At 23.2% G+C, this 17,340-nt stretch overlaps 1 protein-coding gene across 1 annotated transcript; it reads right to left on the bottom strand.

The window, feature by feature from the left end:
* Positions 1-5,901: 5,901 nt before the first annotated feature.
* LOC122502521 (HBS1-like protein) lies at positions 5,902-17,273 on the bottom strand. The gene is made up of 9 exons (XM_043612624.1): positions 17,075-17,273; positions 16,850-16,915; positions 15,634-15,930; positions 14,808-14,846; positions 10,228-10,780; positions 8,175-8,404; positions 7,763-7,958; positions 6,882-7,087; positions 5,902-6,462 (listed from the first exon to the last, which is right to left on the bottom strand). The coding sequence occupies exons 1-9, from the start codon at positions 17,115-17,117 to the stop codon at positions 6,008-6,010; spliced, it is 2,085 nt and encodes a 694-aa protein (XP_043468559.1). The 5' UTR covers positions 17,118-17,273; the 3' UTR covers positions 5,902-6,007.
* Between the last annotated feature and the right edge of the window lie 67 nt (positions 17,274-17,340).

Raw genomic sequence — 17,340 nt, 5'->3', positions numbered from 1 at the left:
GAGAAATTCAATTAATTACAAAAATTTTAGTAAAATTCTATGTAATTGTTTATTTTGAGAATTATGATTTTTTATATAAAAACTTTTTTTCTAATTAATTGTTATTATTTAATCTTGAGAACACTAAATTGGAATTTTTTTTAATTTTAAAAGTTAAAAAATTTAGACAGAAATTATCAAAAAGAATTTAAATTTAAATTTAAAAATTAAAAAAGAAAATGAAAATCGTGAAAAATTTCATCTTAATTCAATTACAATTAATTTTTCAGATGGACAAGTGGTCTCATCCAGACCGTGGAGTATAACTCGTTTAGTTGGAGAAATATTTAATGCCATTACACTGTTGTAAGTAAATTTATTGGAAATTTTTTGAATATAAAAAATAATTAGGGTTGCCACGCAACCTGAAAAACCTGGAAATATCAGGGAATCTTATAAACCTCGAAAAAACCTGGAAAAGTCAGGGAGAAGTCTAACATTTCTGAATTTTTGCTTCCATTTAACGATCATCAGTTCAAGAATAAATAAAAGAAACGATGATAAATATCCAACAATCATTATCCCAAGCAATAAGGACCGTAACTTCCAATCATCATCAGCACTTTCATCCAAATTACGAAATTTATCTTTCGTTGCGATACCAAGTTGAAGATACCTTGTTGCGTTCGGCATTTTCGAGAGTTTCCATTTTTCCAAAAGTCCAATCTCCTTCAATGTTCTGTGAATTTGTTCGAATTTCTCGACATACGGAGATCCTGGTTCCAGAAAAAATCCAGTTCCTACAGATGTAATATATTCTGGAATGAATTTTACTAGATTATTTTCTTTATAAAATCCAGCGAACCATTCAGCATGTGACAATTTCATAATGCAAGTTATATTCTTGTAGTCGTTTAGAAATTCAATACACTCTTCTAAGGCTAATACTCGTCCTCTTTTCACCCAAGCTGTAAAGTTATCTTGATTAAAATACCTAGGCAAATATGCTCTTGCATTTATTTCTGAACAGAACTGAAGACCGCTTTCCATCAAATCATCTATGTTGTTTAACTCTTTTTCTTTACCCATTCGAAAATTGAAATCCATCAGAGACTCCAGGATGTAAAACGAATAATAAAAATTCACAACAAAAAGGCATGTCAAGAAAATGCGCTCTTTTAATTTCCTCGGCTGCAATCCTACTGAAAATCCAAATAAAATTTGGCAGATCACAGTCCAATTCCAAATAATTCTGTCAAACCTTGAGGTCTTAACGATTATCATACCGATTACAGTAATCAATACAGTAAGTGCAATAGAGTAATAAAAGGTTTTTCCAATCGCAATTGAATAACTGTCTGACATCAGTAGTGGAGCTACTGCAATATAGTGATCTAAACCAAAAATTGCATTCTCAATTACTTCCTGCTCACATAATTTTCTAGATAAAGTAGAAGTCACACTTATAAAATGGATTATCTTTTTTTGAACCAAAGAGTCAAAACCTGTTAATCTATTTACATCACAAGAAAAATGACCAAATTCTTCAGTTTTTGATGGTATCAACACTTGGCTGTAATTCATCATTTTAGCGAAAATTTTCCCAATTTCCCCATCTGGACCAGAAATATTAACAGGATGAGTTGTCGAATTGCGCTTCAATGTTACATAAGGTGGTCTGTTGAGAAAAACAACCTTCAATGGATATCCATTTAAATTTTTAAGTTTGTTAGGAAACAGTGATGTTTTTTCAGAAAATAGTTTCGTTTTGTAGGATAAAAATGGATTCAGCTGGTGAATGACTACTCGTTCTTTGATAACGTCAAGAATAGTGATGTCTAGGAACGAGTCTTGCCACATCTTTTGCAGAAATTTTGCGTATTTCGAGGTTTGATTGGAATTCAAAAAGCGTACAATCAGACATTGCGGATTTATAGAAGAATTTTAGTTAAAAACATCTAAAAAAATTGAATTTTGGAGAAATTACAAATAATTGCAGAAATCCAATTATGTTTAAAATTTTTTTTTTAAATTCAATAATTTTCAATATCTATATTTTAATAAAGTTTTACAAAAAACAATTCAATTATTTAAAAAAAAATTTAATAAAATTTTATTCAAAAATTTAATTATTCCCATAAATAATAAAAATTTCACAGGAATTTGTATAGCGTGAGTTTTTAGAAATAATTGAATTTTGAAAAGGTTTCAAATTAAAATCTTTGAAAATTTACATTTTTCGTAATTTTAATTGTTTATTTTATAGAATATAATTTTTTTTTTTTGAAGAATTTTAATTTCAATTCTGTTTAAATTAGTTAATTTTTTAAATACATATATATTTAACTAGTTACTTAAAAATAATGAATTTATTTTTATATAGAAGAATTCTAGTTAAAAACATTAAAACAAATTGAATTTCGGAGAAGTTACAAATTATTGCAAAAATTCAATTATTTTCAAAAGTAATAAAATTCTACGCAAACGTTTAATTATTTTCATAAACTGTCAACAAATAATAAAAATTTCATAGAAATTCAATTCTTTACAAATATTAAATATATTTGGAATTAATTCAAGTATTTAAGAAAAATCAAATTTTTTGCACGATTCAATTATTATTTTTAATACAATTTTAATCGAATTTCTAGAAAAATGAAATTATTCTTAAAAATAGTTTTAATATTCGTGAAAAGAATTGAAAATTAACAAATTTTTTTAATAAAATTATTTATTAAAAAGCAATTTTTTGAGAAAGATTCAATTATTCAATAAATTATTTATTTTCCTATTTAAATAATTAAAGTCTCGTAGAATTTTCTAATAATAAATTGATTTAAAAAAGAATTTCAGTTAAAATTTTTAACTAAAATAATTCTACTTTAAATCAATAACATCAATTATTATTCAATTAAACTTTTTCAAAAAATTAATTCTACAGAATTGTTAATTAAACAGGGTGTCTACTAACCGGGAATTCCGGGAAAACCGGGAAATAACCAGGAATTTTATTTGACCGGGAAAAACCGGGAATTAGCCGGGAATTTTATACCGAACCGGGAATTTTTTCACAAAAATTAAAAAAGTTTTATTATTTTAATTTGTTTTTAAAAAATCAATTTTTATTTCAATTTTTATAGATATTTATACTGTTCTCTAAATTTAAGTTAGTTAAAAATAATTAATTTGATGATAAAAAGTCAGTTACCAATTCAAATATATTATGTAAATAAATTTTAAAAAAATTATGAAGTTAATAGAAATATTGTGAAATTCGACTGAAAATATGTAATTAAATTTGTTAAAGAAATTCATTAGAAACTTTTTAACAAATAGAATTTTCAAAGTATTTTAATTTAATAATAATTGATTAATAATTGAATATTATAAAGAGTAAAATTCTAATGTATTCATGTTTCTTACTGCGAAGATTAATAATTAAAATTTTTATTAGTTAATTTAAAATTAACTAAAAAAAATTAAAAATTAATAAAATTGTTTAATAAAATTGAACTTTCGCAAAATTTTTTTTAAATCTAAAAAATAAAATTGTTGTAATTTTTTAATTCTATTGTTTCAAGATAATTGAATATTTTTCTAAACAAATCATTGAAATTTTTTTACTTTTTTTGAAAAATAATTGAATTTTTTTTTTTTTTCGAAATTTTTCGAAAATAATCAAGGGACCATAATTATAATTTTATTTTTAAAATTTTAAGTCCCTCTTACAGTTTTAAATCAATTTTTTGCTTCTAAAAATTATACTATTCTATTATTATTTAATAATTATAATTATTGAACTTCTCTTAAATTTTTATCATTTTAAATTTCTGAATGTTCAAATAAATGATATTTATTTATTTCTTGAGCAAATTAAATGTTTATTACATATTAAGTAAATAATTATTTATTGCTGCTTATTATTTTCAAAAATTTTAATAAAATTCTTCACAAAAATTAAATTATTTTCATAAATAATAGCATTCTTTGGAAGGATTCAATTATTTTTATAAATAGTAAAATTCTTAGCAGAAGTTCAATTATTATCAATGTAATTTTAATAAAATTGAAAAATACAATTTTCAATTATAATTATAAAGAGACACGATTATTTTTAAAAACTTGAAAAAATTCTTTGTTTAATTCAAGTATTTTCCAAGTTTTTAATTAAAATTATTGAAAAAAACATTATTTTCAAAAAATTTAATGATTTATTTATGTTTGAAATCAAATTTAAATTTAAATTTGATAAGAAAAAAAACCGGGAAAAAATTAGGATATAGCCGGGAAAAACCGGGAAATAACCGGGAATTTTGTTAAACGAAAATAGTAGACACCCTGTTAAAAGTACGAAAAACAATAATTTAATTTTACGAGAAATCAATTATTTAAATTAAATTAAAATTTTTTAAGAAATTTATTATATTAAAGAATTTTTTAAGAATTTTTGAAAATAATTGAACTTTTTGAAGAATTTTATTAAATTTTTTAAAAAATAATTTAATTCTTGAGAAGAATTTAAATAATAATTTTTGAAAACATTTGTATTCATGAGAAGAATTTTATTCAAATTTTTAAAAATAATTGAATTTTTGGCGAAAAATTTTGCTATTTATAAAAATAATTGAATTCTTGACGAGATATTCATTAAAATTTATAAAAATAATTGAATTCGTGCAAAGTATTTTATCAAAATTTTGTTTAAATAATTGAAATTTTCCCAAGAATTTAATTAAAATTTTTGACAATATAATTGAATTTTGAGAAGAATTTTGATATTTATCAAAATAATTGAATTTTGGAAAAGAATTTCATTAAAAATCCTTAAAATAATTTATTTTATGGGGAGAATTTTGTTGGTTATCAAGATAATTGAATTCTTTTGCAGAATTACTGAAAAATTATTGAAAATAATTGATTTTCTGCGACGAAAAAATATGGGAAATTTTCAAAATAGGGTACGTTTAGGGGCTAAAATTAAAAAAAGGGGTCTTTTAAGAAAATAGGGGACAGACTGTGAAGCCTGAATGTGGTAAATAATAAATAGTTTTAAAAACCTGGAAAAGTCTGGGAATTTCAAATGAGTAAAAGCGTGGCAACCCTGAATAATGTAGCAAAATTGAAAAAACCTGACGATTTCATTCTAGTTTCAGTACTCTAATTAGTCCAGCATCGGATCGTTACAGTACTGGAAATTATTCTCGAGGATCTGCTTCTGGTTCTAGTTCTGGGTAATTGTTACATTACTATTGATTTTTAAATGTAAAATTAAAACAAAAATAATGTTTATTTTTTTATGCAATTGGATATAATTGTTACTGTTGAGTATTTTTAATTTCTTAACTAATTTAACTGCAGTATTAAAAGTGAAACTAAAATTGTTTTTTTTAAATTCTATAATTTTTTTTGCAGTCCACGACCTGGTGGTCCACGACGACCAATTGGCCGGATAAATTTTGATGTTCCCGTTCCAGGATGTCGAAGCTGTCAAGGTTAATAACAAATAAAAATAAAAATCATTATATTAAATATTGATAAATGTATACAAATTTTCTATAAGTAATATAACTAAAATATAAGTTTTAATATAGTTGTCATTTTAATTGTTAAAAAATGATTATATATGTAAATTTTATACCGCTTTATCAGCGTTAATTTTTAAATAAAAGAAAATAAATACAAATAAAGAACTAAATAAAGAAAAATAAAACTGAAAATCTAAGTTGCATATTAACGATGAACAACTTTATTAGATATGTGAATTTTTTACATGTAAAGTATCACAAATTATAAACATTTTCTGACATTATTAAAAACAGGATCAACAAGTAAGAAAAACGAGACCGTTAAAAAGATCACTTATATTAATTATAAACATTTATTATTATTATTTATTATTATTTTCGAGTGTTTTCCTTTTTCTTAAATAATTGTATAAACTAAAAACAGTATTTTAAAAAATGTACAAATTGAATTGTTTCGTCTAAAGAGACTTTATTATTTTTACTTGCTAATCGTTTTTGTTGATTCATTTGATTTTTGTAACGAGACCGGCTGCGATTGTTGTGCCCTGCACTCTCAACATAACTCGGCCAAGTTGTTTAATATCTCTATACAATTCCATGCAAATTGGTCTTTGCGTTGCTATTTCGACGATTGCACTGGAATTTTTCGGTAAGCATCGAGGTTTCTTCTTCACTACTTCGCCTGAACTTTTATGCAATTGACCTATTAATTTCGTTATCACCGCTGGTTCAATCAACGACTGTAGATGCATTACAACGGGCATTCCCTTTGTGATGGGATTTGTTATTGTGAAAATAACAATGTGCGCCTGGAAACAAGAGGTTACTGGTATTGGATGCTGCACGCTGCTAACGATATCGCCAATTGCAATATTTTGCTGCTCCACTCCAGAAAGAATTAACACAGGCTGATCTCCAGCAAAGGCATGTGTCGTTGGAGATTCATCGATTTGAATTCCTAAAAAAAAAAATCACTTTTTCTTGTAAATGCGTCAAATTTTTCGAATGTATACATTTTATTTTGATATTTATTTTCTAATTCTCTAGAGAATTTTCATAGTAAAACGTAAGAGACTTTGAAAAGAGGCTGTTTTGAGATATTGATTTACATTTCAAACAGGAATTTTTCTTTGAAATTGAGAGAAATTTTAAAAAACAAAAAGAGAAGTAGAAATTAAAATTTTAATTGTCTTTTGAATTAGTGTAGAATATATGATTTTTATATCATAAAATCTATTCGAAAATCACTCTTCTTCTGATTGTCTTTTGTAGATGAAACGATTTGAAATAGAGTAGTGTCATTTGAAGAGAAACGATTTTAATAATTATTTTTAAATGAAGGATAATTTAAGTAAAAAAAGAAATCAAGTTACATACCCTTCACATGAGCCATTTCATTTTGCGGCAAGATAATAACTTTCTCGCCTATGGAAATAAAGCCAGTTTCAACGTGTCCGGAAATGCAGAATCCGGAGCCTGTGCCCTTGAAAATGTCGTTTACGGAAAATCGAAGAGGTTTATCAATTGGTCGCTCTGGACATTTGAAGTTATCGATAACGCCAACTAAGGTTGGTCCACTGTACCTGTATCAAACATTAATTAATAATAATTAAATATTTTTTATAAAATTTATAATTATAAGTGATAAGTGACAAAATCATTATTTTATACCTATTATAAAAATATTGTTACTGTAACTTCTTCAAAATTATTTTCAACATTTCAATTCAATTATTATTTTCTAGCATTTTCAAAAAAATTATAATTTAGTGAATAATTGAATTCAAATTAAGAATTTTACCAACAAATTTTTAAATATTTAATATAAAATAAAAAAATAATAAAATAATTAAAAATTTATAAAAAAAATGTGTAAATAATTGAATTCATGTGAAATTTTTATTATTTAAAATAAAAATAATCAAGTGCTTGCTTAGAATCTTATTAAAATTTACTAAAATAATTGAATTCTTAGGGAAAATTTGATTAAAATAGTAGATATTGAAAATTATTGAATTTGAAATATTATTTTTGCAAGAAAAGTTTAGAAATTATTTTATTTTCCATAATTTTTGCGACAATAAGACAGTGAATTTAAAAAAAAATTTTAAAAGACAAAATTTTTGTTATAAATCGTAATATTTGTAACTTTTATAATTTTAAATCTGAAATAATTTATAAGAATTTAATTCTGATAATAAAATTCCATCCAAGAATTAAAATTCTTACTAAGAATTTATTATTTAGTAATAACTTACCAACTTGCAAGAACCTCTTTTGGAGGTGAAACAATGTTTTCGCCGGATAATCCACTGGCTGGGACAAACGTCACGGTATCCCTGAATCCTACTTGTTTTAGAAAATTGCTCATTTTATTAACAATTTCGTTGAATCTTTCTTTCGACCATTCAACCGTGTCAAGTTTGTTCACAACCACAGCCAATTGAGAAACACCTAAAAAATTAATTCGTAAAATAAAATTCCTAACTACTACTAGGTGAATTATTTAAGTAAAATTATTCATTAAATAATTTCATTAAACAAATTTCCTTTAAAAAATAAACTAAAAACTATTTAGGAAAATTAAAAAAAATTAAATTAAATTAAAATTTATTTTAAACCCTATTTAGGAAACAAGATTTTTTCAATAGTATGAAAGAAATTTCTTACCCAAAGATCGTAAAAGAATAGCATGTTCTCGAGTTTGTCCGCCACTGTCAAATCCAGTTTCAAATTCTCCTCTCGTTGCATCCACAACCAAAAGGGCAACATCCGCTTGAGTTGCGCCAGTTATCATATTCGGTATGAAATCCTTATGACCTGGTGCATCTAACAGAGTTATACATTTTGTGCTGGTTTCAAATTTTGAATGACCTACGTCCATAGTGATCCCTCGTTCTCTATAAAATCAATTTTTCAATTCATAAATCAAATTTAAAACAAAAACATGAAGATATCAATAACTCCAAGTCTTCAACTTGGAGTGATCGCTTTCTTCATGTTTTATAATAAAAATAAATATTAATTTAAAAAAAATAAATTAAATTTTTAAAAAAATAATTCTACAAAATTGTTAGTTAAAAGTATGAAAAATTCAAATTTTCAATCATTTCTAAAAATTTACGCCATAATGCTTTCAATATTAAATTATAATTTAAAATTTTAACTGAAATTCATTTTTAAATCAATTTTTATTAGAAAATTCTATGAAAATTCAATTATTTAAATACAAAAATAAATATTTTATTCAATATTTGAATGTTTCTTAAAATTAAACTCTCATAAAGAATTTTATCAAGATATTTTTAAATAATTGAATGCTCTTGACTAATTTTAATAAAAATCTTAAGAATAATTTAATTTTCAGAGAAATTTGAATAAAATTGTATTAAAAATAATTGAATACCTGTAAAAAATTTATGTAAATTCTATTTTTGTATAGAACTTTGTCAAAATCGTTTCTAAAGAATTGAATTTTTTTGGGAAATTTTATTAAAATAGTAAAATATTGAAAATCATTGAATTAAGAAAAATTTTTGAAAATAATTGAAATTTTGCAATGAATTTTATTAAAAGTTTTGAAAATAATTGAATTCTTGTGATGAATATTATTTATTTATGAAAATAATTGACTTCCTCTGAATGATTTTATTATTTAGGAATGTAATTAAATCCCTGAAAAGAATTTTAAAATTTATGAAAATAATTGAAATACTGCGAAGAATTTAATGCCAAAATTTTAAAAAATTTAATTTTTTCGAAAAATTTTTTGCAAATTCTATTTTAAATAATTGAATTCCTGTGAAATTTTTATTTCTATTGGAAAATAATTGAATGTTCTTGTAGAACATTATCAAAATTTTTGTTTAATAACTGAATTTTTTCGGGAATTTTTATTAAAATAGTAGAATATTAAAGTCATTGATTAAGAAAAATTTTTGAAAATAATTGAAATTTTGCCATGAATGTTATTAAAATTTTTGAAATTAATTGAATTCTTGTGTTGAATATTGTTATTTATGAAAATAATTGAATCGCTGTAAAAAATGTTATTATTTAAGAAAATACATATTTGAATAATAATTTGTAAATAATTGAATTCTTCTGGAAAATTTGATTAAAATAGTAGATATTGAAAATCATTGAATTGAGTAAAATTTTTGAAAATAATTGAAATTTTGACAAGAATTTTATTAAAACTTTTAAAAATATCTGAATTTCTGAGAAGAATTTTACAACATTTGAAAATGATTGAATTTCTGCATTCGTAACTGCTTCAAAATTAAATTTCTTTTAGTGTTTTTAACTAAAATTCGTCTATAAATCCATTATTTTTAATAATTAATTAAATATACATTGAAGCATTTAATTAATTTCAGAAGAATTTGAATTATTAAAAATACAATTTTTCAAAAATCCAAGTTCTTTAAAATTCAATTAATTTGGAAATATTTAAGTAAAATTAGATTTCAAGAATAAACACAATAACTTTAGAGAACAACAATTTTCCAGGATTTCGATCAAAATTCTCCGACTTTGCAGTTAAAATTAATTTAATTTAGAAATAATAAAAAACACTCTACTATTTAAAAAATAATGTTTATCTCTCTTCACCAGTTTCATCGAGAATTTAATTTAGAATAATTTATTATTTATTATATTTAGAATTAATTTAATTTAGAAATAATAAAAAATACTTTACTATTTAAAAAATAATGTTTACCTCTCTTCACCAGTTTCATCCAGAACCCAAGCGTAGGCAAATGATTGCTTGCCAATTTTTTTACTCTCCTGCTGATACTTGTGAATAAGTTTGGACGAGACCTGACCCAAATCACAGAGAAGTCTTCCCAAAAGAGTACTTTTTCCAGCATCCACGTGTCCCACGACAACCAGATGCAATTGTTCCTTGGCATCTCCTCGTTTGTTCTTGAAGACAGCGAAAGCGTCTCCCTTCTCCTCGACAGCCTTATGCCTGGAATCCGGTTCGGGCGACGCAGTTCCTGAAATTGGCGACTGACATCTTGGTGTACTTGACTTCGAAAATCCGGATTTTTTCTCTTTGAAACTCAAATCGTCCCTCCGCCTAATGTCCGGCGAATTTCGCTCAGAACTTGGACTTTGAGAACGTGGACTTGATATTCGAGAATGAAGAAGATCTGTATTTTCTGTTCCACTCACGTCAAAACCTTTGATGATTGAACGAGCAGCTGCGGGGACGATTTTTATCGCTGGCTTCGCTAATTGTGAAGCTGATTTTGGTGTCGACTTGTTACCTATTAAAATAGTCGATTCAATTTTTCGAAAAATTATTATTCAGTCCGTTATCATTGAGAGACATTTTTTAAACAGTTTTTAAATTTTCTTTTTCATTCGGCAGAATTCTATAATACAATTTAGATTTTGTAAAATCTAATTTATGTGTTTTTATAAAAAATACACAATTCTAAAACAATTGTAAAATTAAAGCAATTTTAAACAATAAATTTTATAAGATCATTTTACATACAGAAAATGGAAAACATTTTGATGAAGATTAAATATCATAAAATAATGGGTAAAATACAGAAAAATATAAATTTGTACAAAAATTGAAAGTAACATCAACAGGCCTCGGATCGACTTCAGGGCGCCAAAAAAATCGAAGAAGTTTAATGTTTCATTTAGTTTTGTCACAGAAATTTCATATTTTTGTATTTCCCTGAGATTTCACTGATTTCGAGAAAATTTTTTAAGCCATTTTAATTTTTATATAGTGAATTTTAAAGTTTTTTTTACATACTTTTCAATTCCAAAACTCTTTTTTCAAAAATAAACTTTAATTTTCAATTTTTACAAAAATTACCTCTTTTTATTTTAATCTTTTACCTTTTTCATTGGAAACATGAGATTTTTTCCAATAAATTATTTAAAGTTTGAAAATGGGCCAAAAATGACTTTTCAATAAAATAAACAATAAGTGTTTAAAATTTTCTTTTATTTTCTTGAAAGCTCATTATTGTTCCAATTTTAAGCTTTACATAATTTATTGTAAAAAAAACTTGAGGCGTTCGAAGAAAATAATCCATTTTTTTTAGAAATTAAGAAAAAGGTTTATTTTTGAAAAAAGAGGAGTTAACAATTTTTTATTTTGAACGAATTTTGGAATTGAAAAGTACACAAAAAATGCTTTAAAATTGTTCAATTAAAATTGCTTAAAATTGCTAAATTTTTTTAAAATTCAATTATTTTCTAAATTTTAAAATACAATAAATTCTTCAAAAATACGATTATATTTCAAAATCATTTTTAAAAGTAAACCAATAAAATTCATTAAAATATAAAATTTATTTCAATAAAAATTCAATAGAAATTGAATTAAAAAAAAATAAATTGAATAAAATTGACAAAATTTTCAAAGACATTTTTTGAAAATCAAATTATTTTTTAAAAATTTTAATTACATTTTGCCAAGAAACAGACTTTTTAGAAATTTCTAAATAAAATTATTCAAAACTTCAATTTTTTTTTTGTTAAACAAAAATTTAAAAACTTATTCTTATCTACTTTTTCCACAGGAATTAAAATTTCAAATATTTTAAATGGAAACCTTTTGAAATTAAATTATTTCTATAAAAATTGCAACTCTAATTCTTCCTAAATTGAAATATTTTTTTAGAATTTTTGAATAAAATTATTCTAAACTTTAAGAATTTTTAAAGAAAAATAATATTATAATTAATAATTCTTTTTAAATAAAAATTTTAATATTTTTACAATTTTGCTTCCTATAAATTTTCAAAGAATTTAATTTTAAAATTTAATTAATTTCAAAAATTCCTCTTACAACGCTTTTTAAATATTCAAATATTTTTTTAAATTTTAACTGCAATTTTTTTTAAACCAATTCTTATCAGAATTGAACTACAAGAATTGAATTATTTAAATAGAAAATTTTTTTAAAATTCATAAAATAATGAATTTTCAAAAAAAAAATTAAAGGTCTTTATGGTATTTTAAAGATGAAAAAATAAAATTCTTTAAAATATAAAATTTATGTTAATAAAATTTTACAAAATTTCAATTTGTTTCAATTTTTTAAAAATTATTTTTGGAAATTTAACAATATCTTCAAAAAATTTTAATACTATTTTTCAAAAATTAAATTTTTTTCTGAATTTCTAAAAACTAAATCTTTCAAATTTAAATCATTTTTGTAAAATAAATATTTAAATACTTAGATATTGTTCTTTATTTGCTGAAAAATTCCAAATATTTTCAATGTAAAACCATTTGAAATTTTCTTTGTTTTAAATTTTAACTGCAAATCTTCCAAAATTCAATTATTTTTTAGAATTTTTGAAAAATTTTTAAGGAAGCTAACGAATTTTTTATATTTAAATATTATTGTACTTTTACAACAATTAGAATTTCAAAGATTTCAATTTAAAAACTTTTTGAAATTTAATTATTCATAAAGAATCCTACTTCAGTCCTAAAAAAGTTAAAAAGTTATTTTATTTAAAATATTTTTGTTAAAATTTTAGTTAAAAATTATTTTCTAAAGTTTTTTTTAACTAAAATTCTTTAATAAATAAATTCTTATCAGAATTCAATTATTTAAAATAGTATTTTGTTGCAATATGTGAAAGAAATGTCGAAAAAGTCAAATTTTATGAAAAAGTCGTAATAAGACGAAAGAATCAAATTATCCGAGGCCTGCATTAATGAAAATTAAAACCTCAATTGACGCGAATTTTTCAATTTTATTAACAAAAACTGTCACTTTATAAAAACACTACTTCAGGAAAAAATGTGAAAAATTTTATTTTTTTAAAAAATGAACCATTATACAAATTATTTTAATGAACATTAATTATTAATCATTCTTACACTTTAATTAAATTACGAGTTAGACGGAAAAAACTGAATTGAAATTATTTTTCATCTTTTTCCTTTCATCAATTACACTATTTATGAAGTAATTTATAATTTTTACAATACTAATAAATATACATTAATAAAATTAAATAACTGATAATATAAAATAATGATTATGACAATTTATATGTCTAAGTTTTTAATTTAAGTTTAATTTATGAAATTTGCTCTTTTCACCAAAATTTGTAAAATTTTCAGTTGATTTTAATTAAAATTTAACAATTCCTTCTTTTCTAGGGGAAGTTGTAAAAAATTAATTACAAGTAATTTACAAAAATGTTGTTTGTCAAATTTACTATTTCTACACCTTTTTTCTCAAATATTGAAGAATTTTACTGTCTGGTGACATTTCGGAAAAATCAAAACGCGTAATATGTGGAGAAGTTTGAAAATACCAAGCTTTGTTTTTAGTTAAAGGTGTTTTAGTTTTCCATCGTCTACACAAAACTTTTCCAAGTGGAGATGCCTTTTTAAAAACAATGTCAATTTTCCTTTTATGTACATTTGATGAATTTAAAGTCTTCGAGTCGACAGTAACTAAATTTTTTGCAGTACTTTGTGTATTTAAAGATTCCGAATTTTCTAAATTAAGAACTTTTGTTCTTTTCACGACCAATTTCATATCATTATCATTATTTATCTGAATATTTTTTTTAGTATTAGTGTTTTGTTCTTCATGCAAAGTCAAGGAAGAAACGTCTTTTGTAACAGTATTTACAATACTATCAGTAAGTTTCAAATTTGATTTTTCATTTTTGTCGTCTTCATTTTTATTTAAAGAGAAAAGTCCTTTGTTGAGTGAAAAAGAGGGACTTCCCGATTTACTTAAATGATGAGAAGTCAAAGCTGACAGTGAATTAAATGAGGGAGAATTTTTTGATTTTACTTCCGATGATAAATTTAATTTTTTATGACCCGCAATCAAGTCGGACAATGAGGAACATTGCTGTGTCTCGTTATTTTTTTTCAAAGAAGGCAAATTCGGAAAATTTGATAATTTTGATGATTCCTGATTGGAAGTGAATGTCTTGGATGAACTGAAACTACTTAAAGATTTTAAATTATTCAGAGGACTAATGGACACATTGGATTCTTTATCTTCATTAAAATTTGACCTTTTTTGAAATGTTAATTTGGGAATTTTGAATTCATGAAGTTCTGTTTTGCTACCAGGAGCAATTTTATTAAGTGAGAGATCTTACCTTACCGGCAAACGAAAACGGCACATGAAAAAGAAGAAAAAAATTACAAGGTCATGATTTTTCTCATTTTCTTTAATGGCTTAATACTAAAGAATTAATTATTAAAGTTATTAATTCTAATTAATTTTAATTAAAAAATAATTAAAGTTATTAAAAGTCAGTAAAATATTTAGAAACATACCTAATGAGAAGTCCGAGGAACGTTTGCTTGGTGTTTGTTCTGTAAATTATAGAAATTTGTTAAAATCGATCAAAATTTTCATAAAGTTTGGTTAAAATGCAAAAAAAAAATATTATTTTCCATAGAAATTAAAATTTGCAAAATTACAACTATAACCCTTCTAAAATTTAATTATTTTCTAGAATTTTTAAATTAATGTGTACTAAAAAAAATTGAATTCTTGTAAAGTATTTATCAAAAAATTTGAAAATAATTGAATTTTTTGAAATAATTTTATTAAAAATTTGGAAAATAATTGAATTCATATTAAAATTCTTGAAAATAATTGAATGTAATTAATATTTTTTAAAATAATTGTTAACACAATAATATTTCGGAAAATATTAAAAAATAATCAAGTTTTTGAAGAATTTCAATTGTAAATGTAAAAATGCATAACTTCCCTAAAATTTTAATGAAAAGTAAAAAAAAATAGATTTTTAAAAATTTCTATAAAATATAATAAGTAAAATTCAAAGAATTACTGTTTTTAAAAAAAATGTAATATAATTTTATCAAGCTAATTTTAAATAATTTTCATTTTGAAATTTTATACCAAAAAGGTGATAATTTGTTGCAATATTTGGAAAAAAGTTTGGAAAGTCTCATTTTCTAAAAAGAAATCGAAAAAAGTATAAAAAAGTAAAACTATCCGAAGCTTGAAATTATATTGGTTACATATCAGTTTTTTTCGTGAACATGCCTTTTAATTGACTTAATGAAAATAAAAAAGTTAACTTTGTCGTTAATACAAACTAAAAATTAAAAAAAACAAAAATCTACATACCTTCTGTTTTCTTAGACGAGGCAGAGTTTAAAATCGAATCTAAAACTGCTTCTGTATTGTAGTCAAACTCTATGATTTGTTTCTTTAGTTCCGATTCTGAAACCGTTTCACCGATAACTGCTCTGATGGAATCTATGCAAGACATTAATTTTGCTTTATCCAATTCCGTAAGTGGTGGAGTTTTATAACTCGCCAGTTGTTCATCGACTTCCTCTTCATTGCCTTCTGCAATATTCGGCTCGGTTATGAAGGACGAAATGTTGGCCGACTTATTTCTGTCATACATAAACTGCTCGGCTGAAAATTTATGTTTTCTATTAAAAATTATATTTTAGAATATTGTAAACAAAGGCAAAAGATTTCAAAAAAATTAATTCTACAGAATTATTAGTTAAAAGAATGAAAATACAAATTTTCAAAGATTTTAATGTGAAACCATTCCAAATTCAATTATTTCTTAAAATTCGTACTTTTAATATTCAATTATCTAAAATTCGTTTTTAAATCAATTTTTATTAGAAAATTCTACGACAATTCAGTTATTCAATTATTTAAATACAAAGTAAATAATTTCTGCAAAGAATTTTAGAATTTATAATAATAATTGAATGCTTGTGATGAATATTGTTATTTATGAAAATAATTGAAATTTTCCAAAGAATTTTATTAAAATTGATGAAAATAATTGAAATTTTACAAAGAATTTTATTAAAATTGATGAGAATAATTGAATTTTTAGGATGAATTACTGCAAAGAATTTTAGAAAAAATGTTAATTTAATTAATTCAAATAATTCATCTTTTCATAATTCAATTATTATCTAAAATTTTGACTGCAATTCATTTTTAAATCAATTTTTATTAGAAAATTCTACGAAAATTCAATTATTTAAATACAGAAATAATTGAATTATTGCAAAGAATTTTGTTAAAATTTTTGAAAATCCTAATTAAATTCCTTTGAAGAAAATTTCTTAAAGTTTTTCTTTGAAAATAATGTAGTTTTTTGAATAATTTTAATTGAAAATTAAGAAAATAATTGAATTTTGTGAACAATTTCTTTCAAGTTTTTGAAATATAATCCTGATTTGTTAATAATTGTAATTAAACATTTAACATTTAATTGAATTTTTGTGATTTTGATAATTAAAAATGTAATTTTGAAAATATAAACACTTCAATATTGTAGTTAAAAAAGGACAAAATATAAACTCACCACCAGGGGACACACAGTAGTCATCTTCTACAGAATGTCCGTAAACATCATCGTACCCGTCATATTCTGAAATAGAAAGTTTTAATTAAATTCAATTAAATTAAAAAAATGCCAGTAATTTTGGAAACAGTTTTTCATTTGTAATGAAAGTCTAGAAAGAAGTTTTTAAAAGCAAATAAAGAGAGTATAGGTCATGGATACTTAACCTCAATTCAATTAACTTACCATCCGAATAATTCATACAACGCACGTCTCTATGTCTCGACATTTTTACTGATTGTATTTATTTATTTACTTCGGGATCAATTTCACTCACTGTATTTTATTTACGTTTTTTCATTTTTCCTTTCTAAAAAAATAGCATGCAATCAGCTGTCGAAATTTTTCAACTACTAATGGACGTCGTGGTTAGGTCACGTTATACAATCCGTAAAATTTGAAAAAGCCAAATGGCCAACGTAATTGAACATCGAAAGACGTAATATTTATAT

The sequence above is a fragment of the Leptopilina heterotoma genome, unplaced genomic scaffold (genome assembly GCF_015476425.1).
Source record: "Leptopilina heterotoma isolate Lh14 unplaced genomic scaffold, ASM1547642v1 Lhet_232, whole genome shotgun sequence".
NCBI classification, from domain to species: Eukaryota; Metazoa; Arthropoda; class Insecta; order Hymenoptera; family Figitidae; genus Leptopilina; species Leptopilina heterotoma.
Note: the sequence above shows the minus strand (reverse complement) of the source record. Positions and strands in the feature narration are given on the sequence as shown.